The sequence below is a fragment of the Lutjanus erythropterus genome, chromosome 13 (genome assembly GCF_056507025.1).
Source record: "Lutjanus erythropterus isolate fLutEry1 chromosome 13, fLutEry1.hap2, whole genome shotgun sequence".
NCBI classification, from domain to species: Eukaryota; Metazoa; Chordata; class Actinopteri; order Lutjaniformes; family Lutjanidae; genus Lutjanus; species Lutjanus erythropterus.
In genome coordinates, this window is record NC_139329.1 from 40019332 (window position 1) to 40039290 (window position 19959).

General features: G+C 39.4%; 2 protein-coding genes and 3 non-coding genes across 5 annotated transcripts; 1 reads left to right on the plus strand and 4 right to left on the minus strand.

Annotated features, from left to right (window-relative positions):
- Positions 1-6520: 6520 nt before the first annotated feature.
- cart2 (cocaine- and amphetamine-regulated transcript 2) lies at positions 6521-9654 on the plus strand. Its single transcript, XM_084733845.1, has 3 exons — positions 6521-6766; positions 8111-8194; positions 9446-9654. Exons 1-3 carry the CDS (start codon positions 6644-6646, stop codon positions 9551-9553), a joined length of 315 nt encoding a protein of 104 aa, XP_084589971.1. The 5' UTR covers positions 6521-6643; the 3' UTR covers positions 9554-9654.
- Positions 9655-10944: 1290 nt separating this feature from the next.
- LOC146317171 (small ribosomal subunit protein eS17) lies at positions 10945-17097 on the minus strand. Its single transcript, XM_084734705.1, has 5 exons — positions 17003-17097; positions 15537-15688; positions 15107-15212; positions 13109-13174; positions 10945-11071 (listed from the first exon to the last, which is right to left on the minus strand). Exons 1-5 carry the CDS (start codon positions 17003-17005, stop codon positions 10994-10996), a joined length of 405 nt encoding a protein of 134 aa, XP_084590831.1. The 5' UTR covers positions 17006-17097; the 3' UTR covers positions 10945-10993.
- On the minus strand, positions 11157-11283 carry LOC146317172 (small nucleolar RNA SNORA71). The gene has a single exon (XR_014771807.1). It is a non-coding gene; the product is annotated as a small nucleolar RNA SNORA71 (small nucleolar RNA).
- On the minus strand, positions 13495-13621 carry LOC146317173 (small nucleolar RNA SNORA71). The gene has a single exon (XR_014771806.1). It is a non-coding gene; the product is annotated as a small nucleolar RNA SNORA71 (small nucleolar RNA).
- Positions 15376-15502, minus strand: LOC146317174 (small nucleolar RNA SNORA71). The gene has a single exon (XR_014771822.1). It is a non-coding gene; the product is annotated as a small nucleolar RNA SNORA71 (small nucleolar RNA).
- Positions 17098-19959: the final 2862 nt, after the last annotated feature.

Genomic DNA, 19959 nt, shown 5'->3' on the forward strand with positions numbered 1-19959 from the left:
AGTTCATCAAAGGTTCTCTGCCCCATGATATAAAAGGGTTATTAGTAGAACATCCTGAGTGGGTTCTAGATTGATAAAACCCTTGGAATATAATAAGATTCTCTGTAGAACCCCCTGGGTGAGTTTTAGATACCCCCAGAGGGTTCAACACAGAACCCTTTTATATTCCAAGGGTATTTTCAAGAACCCACCCAACAGGTTCCACAGAGAACCTTTTTATATTATGGGGCAAAGAAACTTTTTTCAAGAATCCTTGAAGAACTCTTTGTTCCAAAAAAGGCTCTTTGGATGAAAATGGTTCTTAAGGGAACCCTTAGTCTTACAACGAATCCTTGATGAACCTTTTTTTCCAAAAAAGGGTTCTTCGGTAGCAGTTTGGTAGAACCTTCAGGAAGAACACATTTGTAACCTGTATTTCTAAGAGTGTTTGGGACTCTGAAATCACTAGTGGATCACGTGGGGCCTCAGGGACCCCAGGCTGTGGACAGAAGTGTCCCTGGGGACTCTGAGTGGAACTCTTCTGTCCACCCTGGGTCCCTGTGTGGAACCCTTGTGACCCACAGAGTCGTGTTCGAGAACGAGCAGCATCACGTGTGAAGCCTCAGGAGGAAACAGGAAGAAAAGCAGCTCATTAGCATCAGTCATCAGCTGCAGAATCAGAGGACTGCCGTGAATTAACGGAACCATAATGAGCCGGGTTCTCTGAGTTAAAACCAAAAAGCTTCAAAGAGCCGGAGATCATCAGTATCTGAGCTGACATCAAAGCCTGGACACATAATGACTCCGTATCAAACATCACAGCTGGGATGAAGCTTCGTCCTCAAAACGCTGACTTTTATTTTAGATTGCAGTAAAGTTTGTGCCTGTCAGGGAACGCTGAAGTTTATTTCTACTGTCACTGAGAACATTATATAAGAATTAGCTCGGAGTTTGAATCTTCACGCTGGTTTAAGTCATTTTCCCGGGTGTGTCTCCTGTGGCGAGCCTGGATCAGCAGCTTTACGTCTGCAGCTGCTGTCAGGCTGAAGGATGTTCAGACGACGTGTTAAGCCTCTGCTGGCTGCACGGACACGTTCCCTCTTAAATTTAAAGGATCCACAAACATAAATCCTCTTCTCCTCCATGTTGGACGCTGGAGGATCTCTCTGGTCGGTCTGTGAGGATTTCAGACGGCCAGAAGCCTGAGAGGAGTTACAGGTTGTCTAATAAAATAAAATAAATGATGCATAAAGTCCAGTATTATTATGTACAGACTGTCAGACTGTGGACCCACATCACTACACAGGAACATGAGAACTGAATGACATGACACTTTTTCGTGGCAGTTTTGTGTCTCTTTGTGATTGTTTTGCATGTCTTTTGTCTTTGTTTCTGTGGTTGTTTTGTTTCTCTTTGTGGTTATTTTCATCATCTGGCTTCATGTCACCTGAAATAAAAAACCTTGTGTCTGTTGGACTTTGTCGGGTCACATCGGTCAGGAGCTCCAATTAAAAGATAGGAGGTAATTAACGGATGTGATCAGAGGAAACTTGGCTCTGTTGCAGGTTGATGGAGGACATTGTTTGGTTTGATGTGAGTTGCTCCGTCTTTGAGAGGATTACAGAGAAACTGAGGAGATGGAAGGATGAACTGACGTGGCTGTTCAGCTCTGAGCTTCGGTTTGAGCTCAGGTGAGTAATTCAAACGTCCCAAAACTCAAAAACGGATCCATCACTTCACAGACTAACACGAAGAGACAAACATGGAGAAACACCTGCAGTACCTGAGTCTCATCCCAGGTTCCGAGGTTCTGTTCTGATACCTCTGGACCACATGTGGTCCAGCTCTGGTCCACATTTGGTGACATGAGAATTAAGAATTTAGACCAGACCAGGACTAACTCCAGTTTTTCCAGTTTGGGACGGTGTCGAGTCTGACAACCAGACCAGCACTTTGCACCTCGTGGTCATTTTGTGTCTCTTTGTGGTCATTCTGGCTCTTACATGTTGACAGTTGTCTATAAGGATTACATCACATCCTGTTTCACAGCTGACGGCTGCAGCACTCTGTCGTCCTCTTTAGCCACTGAAACACAGAGTCATAGGTAAAGAGTCCATGATGAAAAATACCAGAGTTACCCTTTAAAAAGGGGTCTTGGGGGTCTTTGTGGGGTCCTGCTGCCTCCTCGTTCTCCTCCACTGTCTGAGGGTTAAACTGTAGAAGCTACTCATCATTTAAGTTTATTCTCGGTGCATTAGGAAAAAGTTACCTGTTCTACTGATAATCCAGGTCAGCCTCCTTCAGGAGGCAGAAATACATTAAGTCTCCCCTTTTTTCTAACTTTACTGTGGATCTAACACAAACAGTGATCCTAATATGAAAAATTAAATACAAGCATGCCAAATATGGCTGCGTATTTAAACAACTCCTTGTCAAAAAGAAGGAAAAAAGTTGTTGTCCTGATGCCAAGTTAATAGAAGAAGAAGAAGAAGAAGAAGAAGAAGAAGAAGAAGAGGAAGAAGAGTAATGGCCAAGAGCCTGACAGAGGATCAAACACCCACAGAAGAAGAAGAAGAAATGATGAAAAGATGCAGAGCTGCATCCTGCTGCAGATTCTCGTCTGAATACCAACAGCTTTCATCCTCACTTCCTCAACAAAGAGTCAGCAGGATGTGTTGGGTGGCTGTTTGTGGGGACATTTCTTCACCCTGATCCCATAAAGAGACAATCACAGAGCGAATCATCGAGCCCTGGAGCTGGTCAGGACGAGGCGACGGCTGTTAAACCTCTTACCTCACATCTCTCTGCAGCTTTATTTATAGTGGAGCTCCTCCAACAGTGCGCTCGCCCTCTGGGAGCTGATATAACCCTCTGATTTAACGCTGCCACCATTTTCCTCATCCACCATCTCTTCTGTGCGCCGACTTCACTTCAGCACAAAGCTCTTATTCTCACACTAATGCCTCGCTGACAGCAGGAGGATTTAAAGTCTGCAGGCCGGATGTTTACCGATAACAATCCGCTCAGTTTGTGCTCGTAAATAAAAAGTCTGGGATCATCACAAAGTAACACAGCTGATACCAACAAAAACCAATGATCAGCATCCAGGTTCCTTTCACACAAACACAGAGTGTTCAGAAAGATACGGAACAGACGGAGAACCCACACATCCTGTTTTCATGTTCACAGCAATTCTGTTACAGAAATACACAATTCAGACAAGACCAGAGTCCACAGCCGCATCAGCATCAGCAGCTACTGAGGCTGCACACGAGTACTGAGGGGTCCACTGTCCCTAAACCACCACGGTCTGAAACATGTCCCACTGTCCCAAAACCACCACGGTCCGAAACACGTCCCACTGTCCCAAAACCGCCACGGTCCGAAACACGTCCCACTGTCCCAAAACCGCCACGGTCCGAAACACGTCCCACTGTCCCTAAACCACCACGGTCCGAAACACGTCCCACTGTCCCTAAACCACCACGGTCCGAAACACGTCCCACTGTCCCTAAACCACCACGGTCCGAAACACGTCCCACTGTCCCAAAACCACCACGGTCCGAAACACGTCCCACTGTCCCAAAACCACCACGGTCCGAAACACGTCCCACTGTCCCAAAACCACCAAGGTCCGAAACACGTCCCACTGTCCCAAAACCACCAAGGTCCGAAACACGTCCCACTGTCCCTAAACCACCATGGTCTGAAACACGTGCCACTGTCCCAAAACCACAAAGGTCCGAAACACGTGCCACTGTCCCAAAACCACCAAGGTCCGAAACACGTCCCACTGTCCCAAAACCACCAAGGTCCAAAACACGTCCCACTGTCCCTAAACCACCACGGTCCGAAACACGTCCCACTGTCCCTAAACCACCACGGTTCGAAACACGTCCCACTGTCCCTAAACCACCATGGTCCAAAAACTGTTCTATTGTTCCAGAACTACAATGGTCTGAAAAATGTCCAATTGGACAAAAGTCCATTTGACCTGAAAACAAAAACCAACATAAACAACGAAGAAGACAAAACAAGACAAAAATGACTTAAAAGATATAACAAGATGAAAACTGCAAAAAATGCACAAGACAGAAATGATGTCAAAGATATATGAAGACCAAAACAACATCAAAGATGTAACAAGACAAAAATAACATAAGGAAAAAGTTACCTGCTAGACCCAACGAGATGAAAACTGTGTAAAATACATGGCAAGAATAATGTAGCAGGACCTAATGAGACGAAAAGGACAGAAAAGACAAAAAAGACTAACAAGCTTGGGCCTATTTTCTTGCCTGTAACAATTATTTTCATTATTGATTCATCTCTCAGTCATTCTCCACCAATCAATCAGTTGTTTGGTCCATAACCTGTCAGAAAATGTTGATCAGAGTCCAAGACGACGTCCTCAAATGTCTTGTTTTGTCCACAACTCAAAGATGTTCAGTTTACTGTCAGAGAGGAAAGAAAGCAGAAAATATTCACATTTAAGAAACTGAAATAAGAGAATTTGGACTTTTTTTTACTCACACACATTAATTGCTGATCAAATAATGAATTAATTTAATAATGGATTATTATATATACTTTGCTTTGCTTCACCCTTCATGAGGTTCAGTGTTTAATTCCTTGGATGGATGCAGCAGCCAGTTTTAACTCCTAAAACGTCTGCAACCTTTAAAGTTCTTTCATTCTGGATGCGCGTCCTGAAACCAAACAGTCACAGTTTTGACCTCCTGGGTCCTGATGTTGTGACGCAGCCTGTCTCTGCAGGGCGTCCTGCATGTCCTCTAACCTGTTTACCATCAGAGGAGTTTAAGATGCAGCTCCTCCTCCTCCTCCTCTTCCTCCGTGTGTGTCAGAAGGGTTTAAGTTGAGTTTAGATGAAGCTTGTGGACATTAATACCTTCATCCCTCCACACTGATGTCAAGTAAAAATAGAAGCACTGCAGGGAGGCCAATATATTCCAGTGTGTTATTTTCCCTGCACGTCTTTAAAGTTAAATATGAAAAAGAAATTGGAAAACGCTCCAGCAGCCGCGGCTTTTTACGCAGATTCATTCTGCCAATTTGTCTTTGAAATATTCAGGTTGTTTTCAGGTCGGAGGACGTTTATCAAAGCAAATCACTTCATCCATAAGCAATCGGTTTGTTTCTGTCTCGGATCAATGTCACCATAGACAGGAATATACAGAAACGCTCGCTCTGTGTGACCAGATTCAAGACGTGTCTGTGCACTTTTCACCAAACGTAACATTGATTTTAATCTGTTAATCGATGAATGTAAAGGGTTTGTTGATGTGACCTGTGCACTGTCACACAAGATAAAAAATGATATAAATAAAGCTGCAAACAGCACAGGACGGACCCTCCAACCCTCGCTGGACGAGTTTGTTAAAATACAACGTGTGGATTTTCATACTGAAAAGTACTAGTGGGGCTACTTTGCTGAAATTTTGTAGGGGGCTCTATGGAGCCATTTTGCCCTGCCCATGCACAGGACCTATAAAATATGTCATTTTTTACCAGGACTTAAGTGTGCCAAGTTGTATACACTGCCGAACACATTTAGCTCCCCAGAAATGAAAAAAAAAAAAGTCATTATCTCTTGAAAAATGCTTCACTAGGTGAAGATTTCAACTTTATCTTATCTTTACCTAACATCTAACTTAAAGAAACATTCAACAGGAACAACCACTAACCTCAGCTACACAGAGGAACCGCTAACATTAGTTACATGGACCGACCATTAATGTTAGCTACATAGACCGACTGCTAATGTTAGCTACACAGGCTAACTGCTAACGCTAGCTAAACAGACCAACCGCTAACATTAGCTACACTGACCGACTACACAGAGGAACCACTAACATTAGTTATATGGACCAACCGCTAATGTTAGCCAAACAAACCAACCGCTAATGTTAGCTACACAGGCTGACTGCTAACACTAGCTAAACAGACCAACTGCTAACATTAGTTACACTGACCAACTACACAGAGGAACCGCTAACATTAGTTATACGGACCGACCATTAATGTTAGCTACATAGACCGACCGCTAATGTTAGCTACACAGGCTGACTGCTAACGCTAGCTAAACAGACCAACCGCTAACATTAGCTACACTGACCGACTACACAGAGGAACCACTAACATTAGTTATATGGACCGACCGCTAATGTTAGCTACACAGACCAACCACTAAAATGAAAGCAAACCAAACCTTTAATAAACTACATTCATTTCATATAAATCAATAATTTAAGAAAACATTTTCACCCAAAAATCGAGTTGGTCTTAATAAAGTTTGTTTTTGAAAAGACATTTTTAAGAATGTGAAATTCTAAAAGGTCTTCAGCCTTTGATTCTTCGAAGTACAAAGATGACTGCTGCTTTTGTTTTTGCTCATAATTTTACATTTTTAAATTTTCTCCTCGGAGTTGAAATCCCTTTAAAATGTCTCATTTTGGGTTGAGATATCCCCTAATCTGAGCTCAGCTGGAGCCGGACTACGTCATACTCGTGACGTCGAGGAGGCGGGGCACTTCGTCCAAACATCTCGCGCGCAGCGTGCGGCGCGTGGCAGACGCCTGGAGGACAGAGGGGAGGAGACACGTGGTGGCAGCTCGCGGAACTTTAGTGTCTCCGGTTTCACATCATGTGGGCGCGAGCTGTTCTGCTCGCGGCGCTGCTGTCCGCGCTCTGCCCGGTGGGACGGACGGAAGCCGAGAGGGACGAGAGAGAACTGCAGGACTACCGCTACGGCAACTCCAACAGGCTGGTGTGTGTCTCAGTACTCCGTTACACTACTGTAACAAACGTTACACTACTGTAACGGAGTATTTAAACTTCTAAAAAGCCTTTTAAAAAAAAAAAAAAAAAAGTGTTTAATATTTTATTTCATGTCTTTTATCTGTCTGACGTCCATAATTTACTCATTTATACATAATAACGATAATAGTATTAAATAAACAAATAAATAAAATTCAAAAATCATTACGTTTATATATATATATATATATATATATATATATATATATATATATATATATATATAAAAGCAAAATAATTATATATATATTTCTTTTCCTCTGATCATTCTTTGATGTGAATATAAAATCAGTTTGTCTGCAACGATTTAGATGATTACTTTTTAATCTTTTTTCCATTTGAAAACATTAAATATTCTTTAATTCCAGATGATTTTTTTGCTTTTATACCTAGATATTTCTATATTTTTGTTACAGTCAGTTTTATTCTATTTGTTTTTTATTTCTTGTCTGTCTTAGGTCCATAATTTACTTGTTTATAGATAATAACAACATTATCTAAATATATATTATATATAATATATATTTAGATAATTACTTTTCATCTTTTGTTCATTCCAAAATATTAATTATAAATAATCCCAGCTTCTCTGATGATAAATTTCTATTTTTATGTATAAATTATCTATCATTATATTTCTATAGTTATCAGTTTGTTTGAGCTCCATAATTTACTCATTTTTTTAAATAGATAATAACAATAACAGTATTTAATAAAAACCTTTTAGTGAACATTAAACATTAGTGGATTTCAGATGGTTTCTCTGTTTTATATAAATGTATGTAGTTTTAATCTTTTTTCCATTCAAAAACTTTAAATATTATAAATATTTCCTGCTTCTGTTTTATATCACTATAAATGACAACTGATGATATATCTCTATTTTTATACAGCCATTATTATATTTCAATATTAATTGTAGCTTTTTTTTATTTATCAGTTTTAGATGAACTATTCAGTTAATCAATTGGCCAGCAGCTATCAATTCATTTTTAATATTTTTTCATTTACAAATACCAAATATTTTCTGTTTTACTTAAGTTACAGCTCGTTTTACAGCTACTGATCATAATCTATACTAATCAATCAATAATCAATCTATTACAGAAGATAAGTTTAGGAAAATGCACAAAATTTGCAGCCCTGATTGAAATACTCGTGTACAGTGAAACAGTAAATGTACTTAGTTACTTCTGTATGTGATGCAGTGAGGATGTTGGACAGATTTAATAATATCTGTGTGTGTGTGTGTGCGCGCGCGTGTGTGTGTGTGTGTGTGTGTGTGTGTGTTCAGCTGGGCGCTCTGCATGAAGTCCTGGAGAAGCTGCAGACCAAGAGGATTAATCCCTGGGAGAAGAAGTATGGACAGGTCCCCTCTGTGAGTCACACACACTCAGTGGAGACACTGCGCTACACTAAATGGAACAGGGCCTTAACCAGTATCACTGGTGACAGAAAATAGTGATGACATCACAATCATGTCAACAGACAAATAGGTCCACACATGTGAAAACAGGTGGAGTTCACGGACGTACGAATGTTTGGACATTTTTTTCAACTAGTGATCAATCTGGCAATATTTTTTCCACTAATCAATCAGTTGTTTGGTCCATAAAATGTCAGAAAATTTTGATCAGAGTTCAAGATGACGTCCTCAAGTGTTTTGTTTTGTCCAAAACTCAAAGATATTCAGTTTACTGTCAGAGAAACCAGAAAATATTCACGTTTAAGAAACTGAAATCAGAGAATTTGTACTTATTTAAATTAACTCAAGCTGATTTATCAATTATCAGAATAGTTGATTAACTTAATAACTGATTAATAACTGATTAATCACTGCAGCTCTAGACAGATTGTTGGTCATCTCTGTAGCTAATGATAGTGTTCAGTCTGTGCAGCTGCTGCTAACAGTTGGTCTGTGAGCCAATATTAGTGACTGTCTGTGTAGCTTCTGTTAGCAGTGGAGCAAATACCTAAAAAATGCACTTAAGTCCTTAACAGTAATAAATGTACAGGTATCTGGTAGATGTACCTAATAAACTGACCTGAGTGAATATTAAACTGTAATAAAGAAAAAAAGAACATTTTGTGATGCGAATATTAAAAACTGTCCTGTTTGCTGCATCAGTAAACTGGACTGAGTCAGACGATCAGAACAGTTCAGGAGGCTCGTCGTTTGTTCTGGATTCTTTAAAGGATCCACAAGTTTACGTTTCTGTCAGCCAGACTTCACTGACAGGAACCCAACCAAACTCCATTGACAAAACGTTATTTTAGCTCACAGAACACAGGAGCTGTTGGTCTACTGCTGTTTGTGTTGTTGTGAGATTTCATCGAATCCAAACTAACCTTCTAAAAGACCAAAGTCTCACTATCACACAAACACACTAACAGATGGAGGCAGCAGACCAACAACTGATTTCTGTCAGATAAAATCACTGATTTTATGAATGGAGTTTGGTTGGTTTGTAGAGAGTGAGATTTGTCTCATATAACGGTGGTTTCCTGTCAGAAAAATAAAATGAAACCCACATCAGACTACAATATATCCATTATCACAATAATAGCATGTGTAACTCTGTGTGTGTGTGTGTGTGTGTGTGTGTGTGTGTGTACTTCCTGTTGTCAGTGTGACCTCGGCGAACACTGTGCCGTCAGGAAAGGATCTCGGATCGGAAAGATGTGCGACTGCCCTCGAGGAGCGTTCTGCAACTTCTTCCTGCTCAAGTGCTTATGAACCAGTAGATTTATCAGAGTGACACTACAGTATATTTTAACATGTATATTTTCCAAATATATAAAAACATGAGCTGATGTAAAGTAGAGCAGAATAAAACCTCCGTGTGTGAAGATGTTGCATTAAAGCCGTTTTATCTTTTCCAACGAGTCCTCTTTGTTTTACTGATGTTCAAACTGTTTCAAATATGTTCTACATGTTCTCTACATCCACGATGGATCCACTTCTCCACTGTGATCACAACCATCCTGATGTGTTTGGCATCAAAACTCTAATCTGAACCTCAAGAAATACACAAACCCTGATGTGATGTGGATCATCAGGTCGGTTCCTCTGGGATCAGGATCACACGTCCTGCTTTCAAAATAAAACTGTCGGCTCTCTCCTTAATCAACCGATCAACAATCAATTAATCAGACAAAAACTTTTAAGTTTCATTTACCAAACATCCCCTCAATCAGAGTTCTAGTTCCACGTTCTCTGACAGCATTACATATACCCTCAGAAATAAAGTTGATAACTAGAACCATAAAGAGTTCCTCAGCTTGCCCCCATAACAGAACCATTTTTGGTTCCTGTTAGAACTTTGTTTTTTTTTTAATAAAAGTTCACTTGGTGCACTTTCAGTTCTTAGAGCCTCATATAAAGGGTTCTATCTAGAACCATCTGTGAAAGGTTTCACCTAGAACCCCTTGTGAGAGGTTCTACAGAGAACCCTCTCTGGAAGTTCTCTCCAGAACCTTTCTACAGGTGCTGACAAGAATCCAACCAGAAGGTTCTGTAAACATTAAAAACATTACAATAAACATTTTTATATTCTAGGGGATTTATCTAGAACCAAACTGGGGTTCTACTGAGAACTGTTTATGGTACAAAGAACTGTTGAAAGAGTTCAAGGATTTCAACAATTCTAGATGAACTCTCTTCTAAAAAAAAAAAAAAAAAAAAAAAGGTTCTTTGCATGAAAAGCGTTCTTAATGGAACCCTTAGTCTTACAAAGAACCCTTGACAAACCCTTTCTTCCAAAAAAGGTTCTTCAGAAGCAAATAGTTCTGGGTAGAACCACAGCCCTTCAGGAAGAACCCTTTTGGAACCCTTATTTCTCCAAGTGTATCCTGTGGAACATAAAGAGCTTCATGTTTCACGTTTGATAGATCAACTACATTTTAAATTTAAATTGATCGATCAGATTCTTAATGACTGATTAATTGATCGATTGTTCTCATCAATAGTTCTGATAGGACACTTGGATCAGGTGAGACGGAGAGTTTCAGACACTGAAAAGTTTTTATGGTTGAGATAAAAATGGTTTCTCCTCTTTTATTCAGACGTTCTTCTGACGTTCTTCTAACATGATGGTCTTAAATCAACAGTCCTGCACAGCTGATTGGTCGGTTTTTGTCCCAGGTGGGTTTTTATTAGAAGATACTTTACAGACGCCTACACTCCTCGGGGCTGCTTGAAGTTCATGCCGACGGTGGGCTGGGTGACCTGCAGGTTGGACAGGCTGCCGAAGTCCTGAGGGGACAGAAAGAGACACGTCTGAGGACAACAAACCAAACATCAGACGGAAAACAACTTTTTTTTTATTTAGACGGACGATTGTCTGAGAGCGTCAGGGTCTGAGAGGAACTGATCGTCCTTCAAACACGGGAAATGCTCACAGCTTGATGTTCCTGTACTATCGATGACCTGGCTACGAGGACGCCATGATCACTGTCAATACAGGACGGCAGACAAACGGCGATCAGTGGAAAAACTATTGCCAGATTGATCACTGGTTGAAAAATAGATCCAAGATTGTGACAGGATCAATCTTTTACCATCTTCTGACATTTATGGCCCAAAATACTAATTGATGAATGGAGAAAATGGTTGTAGTCGAATATTAAAGGACAAAGTTCAGGAAAAAAGGTGTAAAATTAAGTGAAGTGAAGGATTCAGAGTTCAGTCAAACAGCAGAATGATGAAAAGTGAGAGGATGTGAAGGAAAGACTGTTTAATGATGTTGGCTCTTTGATCAGCAGTGATGTTACAGCAGCGTTCAAAAAAAAAAAAAAAAACCTGAGTGGCTTTAAGCAGCCAGAAGTTCACGAGGCGAACGTGACGAACAACATAATGAGCAGCCTGAAGTCACTGACGGTCTGGGAGATCAAAGGGTCACAAACTCTTTTTTCTTCCGTGAAGTTGATCAGCAGTTTTTAAATCGGTGTGTTAGAACGGATCGGACCTAACTTTTATTTTCAAGGCCACACAAACATTTAAAATCACAACATTTGTAATTAATTCAGCAGTTTTGTTCCTGCTGCTGCCTCAGACCGTTTAAACACTTAATGAGTTCAAGTGTGAGGCGTTCGTCATTTCCTCATTAACGGTTGAAGAGATTTTTGAAACTCGAGCTTCACATCTGTTCATCAGACGCTTTCTGTGATCTGTAAAACACACGGCGCGCCGCAACGCCCGTTTTCTTTGGACCTATTTTTCAACTAGTGATCAATCTGGCAAGATTTTTCCGACTAATCGATCAGCCGTTTGGTCCATAAAATGTCAGAAAATGTTGATCAAAGTCCAAGTTGTCGTCCTCAAATGTCTCGTTTTATCCTAAACTCAAACATCTTCAGTTTACAGTCAGAGAAACCAGAAAATATTCACATTTAAGAAACTGAAATCAGTCAGTAAAAGTCGTTTCTATGTCACAACCAAACCAAAGCTGACTTTACTGTTTCATTTCTAACATTGTATATTTGATATGCTCATTATGTCAGTCCCTCCAGGAAGTTGGGAAGTTAAATAATTCATGCATTGTGAATCCTGCACAACTTCAACATTTTGTCCAATCACTGCAACTTTTCTTCAAATCTGACCAATGACTGTTGCTCCCTGCACAAACATCACATGTGTATGTCTCAATAAACAGACTCAATGTTTTCTTTTATTATTCACCATTTCTTTGCATTTATATTTATATTTTGTCACTGGCACTGAAAAAGACACGGTTTGTTATTCTTACTGACACGTATCATCACTCACTGCACCATGAATTTATAATTTTGTGTTAAAAGATTCTTTGTGGAAAACTCATCTTGCAATTTTCAGTTGTTCCTGCAAATTCTTTGCAAAAAAGGAAAAAACCTAAAAACAATGCACCCTGCATCACTTTTTTAAATTTTTTTTTTTAGAAAAGCTGCTGTGAAATCAGGCTGCAACAATCCTCAAAACATCCGGTTAAATCCTGGAGGGTCTGACTAATGTAAAGACAAGCTGTCAGATAAATGCTGTACACAAGAATAAAACATCATTCAAACACTGATCAGTCCCTCAGAACTGTACTGATGTCATATATAGAAACTGATTTTGTTGGATTTTGGAGGCGCAAAATATAATATATAATATCAAAACTAAACTTCTGAATCAAAGTCCACTTCTTTTGAACTGACAGCAATAAGAGAATCTGAGCAGGAAGCAAACAGTCTGTTGTCTCTGATGCTCTCATGTTAACTCATGCAGGTCACAGACTTTAATAACCAGTTAAAATCTGCTCCCACAGAGACTCACCAGCAGCTTCAGCATCTCCTTTGTGTCAGGATCAACTTCAATCAGCTCCTGGTCCAGAGCAGACACCTGCACAGGTAAAGACAAAGGAAGTTAGACACCAACAATCTGTCTGCAACTCATTCACATCATCTCTCCTCCTCCACCATCTTCATCTTCTGTTTCTAATCATTTCAATAATGAAACATCACAACAATATACAGTCTGTCAAAAACATCACCATGTTCTTCTGCAGCTGGTCACATTTTACAGTCTACAAGCCAACATGCTGTTCTGCTTTTAAATTTAAAAAAAAAGGGAGAGCTACAGCAGGAGCAAAGAGCGGAGCTGCAACTAACCCATCATATGATTTTCAAGAAGTTAGCTTAGCATTAAACATGCAGGCCGTCTGTCTGAGAGCGTCAGGGTCTGACAGGAACTGATCATCCTTCAAACACGGGAAAAGCTCACAGGTTGATCTTCCTGTACTATCAATGACCTGGCTACAAGGACGCCATGATCACTTTCGATACAGGAGCTGAACACACACACACTCAAACAGGGGTCAAACACACACATTAACACACAACAGACTCTTAACATGAGGTCCTCAAACAGAGAGGGGTTCCTCAGTCACACTGACACTAAAGAACAGTCTCAGGTGGAGTTTAGAACAGAAGAACTCTATCCAAGAACAATCAGGTCAGATAAACACCTTGAACCTCTGCTCTGTTCACTGAAGATGTTTACATGCAGAAAATACTGAATTTCATTCTCAAAGACAATATTCTCACTGTCACAACGTCAATATTAAAAAAAAATATCAGTTTCAAAACATTTAAATCAAAACCAATTATCCTCAAAAGATCCTGAATCTCCCAATTCCCAAACAGCCCACTTTGTTTTTATGTGATGCTGATAACAGCAGGTTCACACTCACATGAGGCATATTTGCAGATTTAACTGCAGCCAGGACACACACACACACACACACACACACACACACACACACACAGTAATTCATAGAGCACCAGCATCTCCTGCAGAGATCCTCATTGATTCTCTTTCAAACCCACATTTTATCACAGACATAGTGTCGCTGGCGGGGAGCAAGATTTTTAATTTTTGTTTGTTTTCTTTCCCTTTCTTCTTCTGTGTCTTCATGAGCTGATGGTGGACTGTACATAGTTTAACAGTCTGTCAGAATGAAAACACTTGTTCTTCATGTGTCAAATTAAAAGCTGATCACAAAAACATGACTGAAATTAAAAGCAGAATCTGCTGTTCTCCCTGTACTTTAAATTATTTTTATGTCTCCACACTGCAGCTACTTGTCACTCTGTTGGATGAAACAAATATTTTTACACACTTTTTAAAAAAGAAGAATCTGAAAATATAAACAGTTGACTGGGCTTAAAACCAAATCATCTGTCCATCTTTACAGATCAGAATGGAAAGCAATCAGAGCAAAAAATAAAAGTCAGACTGAAAAGTTTTATTATGACCTGAAAAAGTCAAACTGAAACGTGTTTCTGAAGACTCATCACACAGCGACTGTACGCCATCTCTACCCCCGACTGGCCATAACGTCCAGAGGCTGCAGTCCACCACCATGTGAAGACTTTCAACCACTTCCAGAACTCTGACACCTACGAGTCTGCATGATATCATACTGTCATGTTTTCAATAAGCTGAACTTTCATGTTCCTGTTAGAAGCTTTTGGTATGAGGAAAACTTAAACTACATTTCCCCCATGTTTTAAATATGTGATTATTCTGCTCCACAACATTAGCAGCTCAGAAAACAACGGTCAACATCTCAGACACACCAACCAAAACGTTCAATATTCACAGCTCAGTGTTGGGTTTCGTTTTAATCAACAGTATGAAGGCTGATGTGTCCCCCTCTGGACACGGCTACCTTCATTAACTCCACATCATCAGAAATCAGTCAACACCAGCCGTCTACCAGCAACAAACCCAAACAGTGCAGACAACAACGCCAGCGGTGCATTCACTGACCTCTGGTACGTAGTTGTCCCTCCTCTCTCTCTCCTCCTCCTGCAGTTTGATGGAGATTCCTCTGACAGGACCCCTCTGGATCCTCTTCATCAGATGTGTCACATACCTGCAGCGACGGCAAACAGAGGAGCCGTCAGCACCAACAACATGTAACAGGAAAAAAAAAATTCAAGCATGTTCAAGGCACAAACTAAACATTCACAGCCTTCCAAAGCTTTTAATCACATCTAAATTGTAACTATAAATATACTGAAATGATTTAATGTAAATGTCTGAGAGCGTCAGGGTCTGACAGGAACTAATCATCCTTCAAACACGGGAAATGCTCACAGCTTCCTCTTCCTGTACTATCAATGACCTGGCTACAGGGACGCCATGATCACTTTCGATACAGGACGGCAGAAAAAACAAACAGTAAACATTAACTCACCCGGCGATCTTGTTTCGGAGCTTCTTGCTGGGGATGATGGCGATCTCCTCACACACCCTCTTGTTGGTGTGGAAGTCGCTGCCCAGCCGGGTGTAGTATTTCTCGATGATGACCCTGGCGGCCTTTTTCACCGTCTTGGTCCTGACTCGTCCCTGCAAGGAGTCCGCAAATCACACATCAGAAAGAGATCAGTTTACTGCAGCATTGGCTGTGCAAATATTAAAAAAATACTGTGCATTTATAACACAGTATAAACCTTCTGCTTTCAAGTCTAAGTTGTGATCACAGAGATTTTAACATGAACAAGATCTACAAAAATCTGCTAATTACAATAACTCAGATGTTATAAAAGCCATTTTATTAACATAAGGAGGTGCACAATTAACCTTGATCACAATTTTAGCTTCCCACGATTAATGAGCATGACAACGACATCAACATTTGAAATACAATAAAAATCCTTTTCAAATGAGGATCAACATTTTAATTTTGTTTGAAACAAACAAAATCAGACTGATTTATTTTGCTTCTACATCTTAGAGTTTCATGCTCTTTATCAAAAACCAAAGCACTTTTCAAACCTTAAAAACATTACAATAAATTCAAGTGTGTATTTTGCTTTTAAGAGTTGCACTGTGAATAAGGAGAAATATAGATAATAATCATGCAGGTGTGACAGTAGCTTTTATAAACATTTCTGATATTAATCCATTTAAAAAATGCAGTACTTGGTCAATACAAAGGTTTGAGCCCAGCTGAATCGGCACTGACTGACCTGTTAGGTCAAAATTAATTTACCCACAATATTTAGACTTCAGATAATCAGCCAGGCAAACTTCACCTTTAACAGATTTAACTTCCAAACCAGTGAATAATCTTTAAAATATGACCTGAATGAACGACAGGTTTCTTCAAGGATTTCTTCCCATCAACAGTTTATAAGCTGCTCAGAAACAGCAACTCAACCGCTTCTTCTCTGCACCTTATAATTCTAAAGCATATTATTGATATTCTAATATATTTTAACAAGACTAACACTCCCGCTGTTCGGTGCATCACCGTTAACCAAACCGCTGTAGGCTGCGTTCACAGAAGCTAACTCCCGGTTAGCCTCAGAAGCTAACTGACGGTGAGAGATATTTTTAGGTATATTAACGACACTTGCAGCCCATAATGAAACACAGAGATTAACCGCGTCGACGTGTCATTACAATTTAATCAAACTGTTAAAACATGAATTTAAACCGCCGCTCATTCAACCGGACATCAGTATCGCTCTGCTTCCTCAGTTAGCGGCTACAAACCCGCCAATAAACCGCTCCGTTTGTGTCATCTACCGTCAATACTGCCGTTAACGAGTACAACAATCAGTCCGATGTCCGCAGATGGAATAACTGTGAAATATAAACCATTTAAACGGCAGGATTAGTTCAGATAGTTCAGGTCGACATGTAAAAATCACCCACCATGTTGGATCGGCCTGGTAGAAGAGGACCGCTAACTTCCGCCGGAAGTTTAAATCACCGCGACACAAACGAGCTGCTGCTGCAGCGACACCCGCCGGCCAGAGGAGGAACTACAACAACACCACTACTGCAGTTACTACTATTATTCTTTTTTATCCTCCTATTCTGTTCTTATTTAATTCCCCTAATTATGAAATTGGATAAAAAATATCTTATCAAAGATAAAACAAATAATATATTAAAATTAATAAATAATAAATGGAAGGTAAACCAATAAAATTAGCTGAGTGAGAAGTGTACTGAAATAATATTGGGTGGATTATTTCAAGGAAAGATAATATTAGTACCAACCACGAGGGGGGGAAACAAATGAAAATAATTTAATAAAATACAATAAAAAATAAATTAGAGAGAATTTTTTTTCTTTTGCATTTTGTGAATAAAGATGAAATGTTGAGAATAATGTCAGAATTTCAATACTAGTGCCAAACATAAGAAAGAATAAAGAGTATGTTTTCTTATAATAAATAATATAAAAAATACTGACTGTCTCACTGCTCATGTTATCCAGCATGATTTCCTGTAAAACATCTGTTTATATGATGTTTGTTGTCTGTAAATGTTTTTTTGTGGGATAAAAGGTCTTAGTTCTCAGCCGTGGGCGGTGAGTTTTCACTGAGGAGAGGGAAAAAAAGCATAAATCAGACTTTAATACTCAGAGATTTGACACATTTATTGCAGAAATACATTGTCAGTGATTCCTGTTTTTGTGCAACAAACATTTCTGTGCTCGGAGGATGAACAGACTACAACATGTGACTCTACACTTAAAATATCAAATCACATTCAAAAACGTGGCTGAATTCAGTTGATATCATGTGATTTATTAACCCCGAAGCAGGACCCTGTTAGCTCCAACGGCCCTGAACGCATCATGTCACATGCGCACAGGGTTAGTAGAACACAGCTGTTCAATAATAATAATAATAATAATGATAATAATTATAATAATAATATATATTTTTAACACGCTGGTATCAGACTGGTACTCAGTATTGACTGTTTCAGGTTTCAGAACTGATTTCTGCTGGAGCGTCTCTACTCAAGCGAAGAGTTTTGGTCAAAGCTGAAATAACTGAAACCAGGAAAAATATCTTTAAAATATATCACAATGTTCAAAAAAATAACATTTTTATGATCATCCTGATGAATCTTCTGCAGACAGACTGCAGCCCTGAATGAGATCAGTAAAATCTGTCTCTCTGTTTTTTCTTCTGTCTCAAATTAAACAAAAATCCACATAATATTTAATAATTATACACATCGTTTCTCTACATTCATGTGAATTTATTTGTCATGTAAAACCAGATGTTTGTCAGTATGTCTTACACTCGTCTAATTTAAAGCGATTACAGAGTTTATTTATAGTCAGTCGTCCATATTAACGACTGTTTCATACTAACTACTTCATATTAAAGGTGCATTACAACATTTTAGGAGCCAGATGAGAAGATGGATTTCAGTTTCATCAGCGTGTGTCCTGCACCAATCAGGTCTCTTCAATCTGCGTACGAATGACACAACTATAATTTCAAATAACCTGCAGGTGATTCGCCAGTTTTTCCCATGAAGTTCTGTGGAGAGCAGATCCCTCGTCAGGTGACCCTCATCGTCATGGTAACAAAAATAAAGATGATGTTCAGTCAGTGAAACAGTTGCAGTTTGATTAGTTTTAGGCAACAGAAATCGTTTTGTTATTTTACGTTACCAGAAACAATAATGTTGTTAAATGTGTAAAATTGTTAGTTTTTATGTTACATTACGCTACTTTAGGTTATGATACGTTATGATACGTTATGATATGTAAGGGTTATGATACATTATGATATGTTATGATACGTTATGATACATTATGATGCGTTATGATACGTTATGATGCGTTATGATACGTTATGATACGTTAGGTTATGATACGTTATGATACATTATGATACGTTATGATACGTTATGATACGTTAGGTTACATTTTGTTAAAAAAATAATGATGTTGTTAATTTGTTGATTGTTAGCTTTTACATTTGGTTTTTCCTTTAACACACAACTGTAGAGTTTTCAGTCTGTGACTTGAGTTTAAGTAATCCCGTCCCAGACGTCTCACTGTAGCGGACACACAAAAATGTAATTTACATCCATCGTCATCGGCCTCCCAAACTGTTGTACTGTTCCTTTAAACACAGAAGTGAAGTTAATGTTCAGATCTCTGAACGTCTTTTTACAGTAAATTTACCAAAGCATGCAGAATCACTATTAAAACCCTCTGAATGAGATATTTTCTCACAACTTTGACTTCTAGAAACGTTCCTTTGTTGAACCAGAAACTGCAGTAGCTGCAAACTAAAGCAGGTGTTACCGTGTGGCCCCGCCCCCCGCTGTGACATTTAAGGCCCCAGCTTTCCTCTGTGTCAGCTGGGGTCTCTTAAAGGGCCCGGCACAGTTTTCTTGTCTTTAATCTCAGTTGCGTAGAGGGTCGCTGAATCTTTCCTGTCACCTCAACTCATCGCGTCTCTGCACACATGAATCTACAGCGACCTGTTTGACGTCTCAAGTCAAAGGCAAAATTATAATCTGAGCATTTTTTTTATTCATTATGTATTTGTTTAACAAGTAAAAGTTAAAGGGTAACTTTGGTGGTTTTCAAACTGGACCATATTTCCCATGTTTTTGTGTCCAAGTTCACCTTCTTCTTCTTTAACGAAGCCCTTTTCTATCACTGACGACCACCAGGTCATATTTTATGGATGTTTTATATCCACAGAAACATTGTGTTGCGTTACATTACTAGTTTTTACGTTACATTATTAAGTTTTCTTACACCCATTAAAATGAGAAAGGCCTCCAGACACCTTGAGAAGGTTTGGCGACCCCTAGTGGAACCCACTGGTCTCAGTGTCAAAACC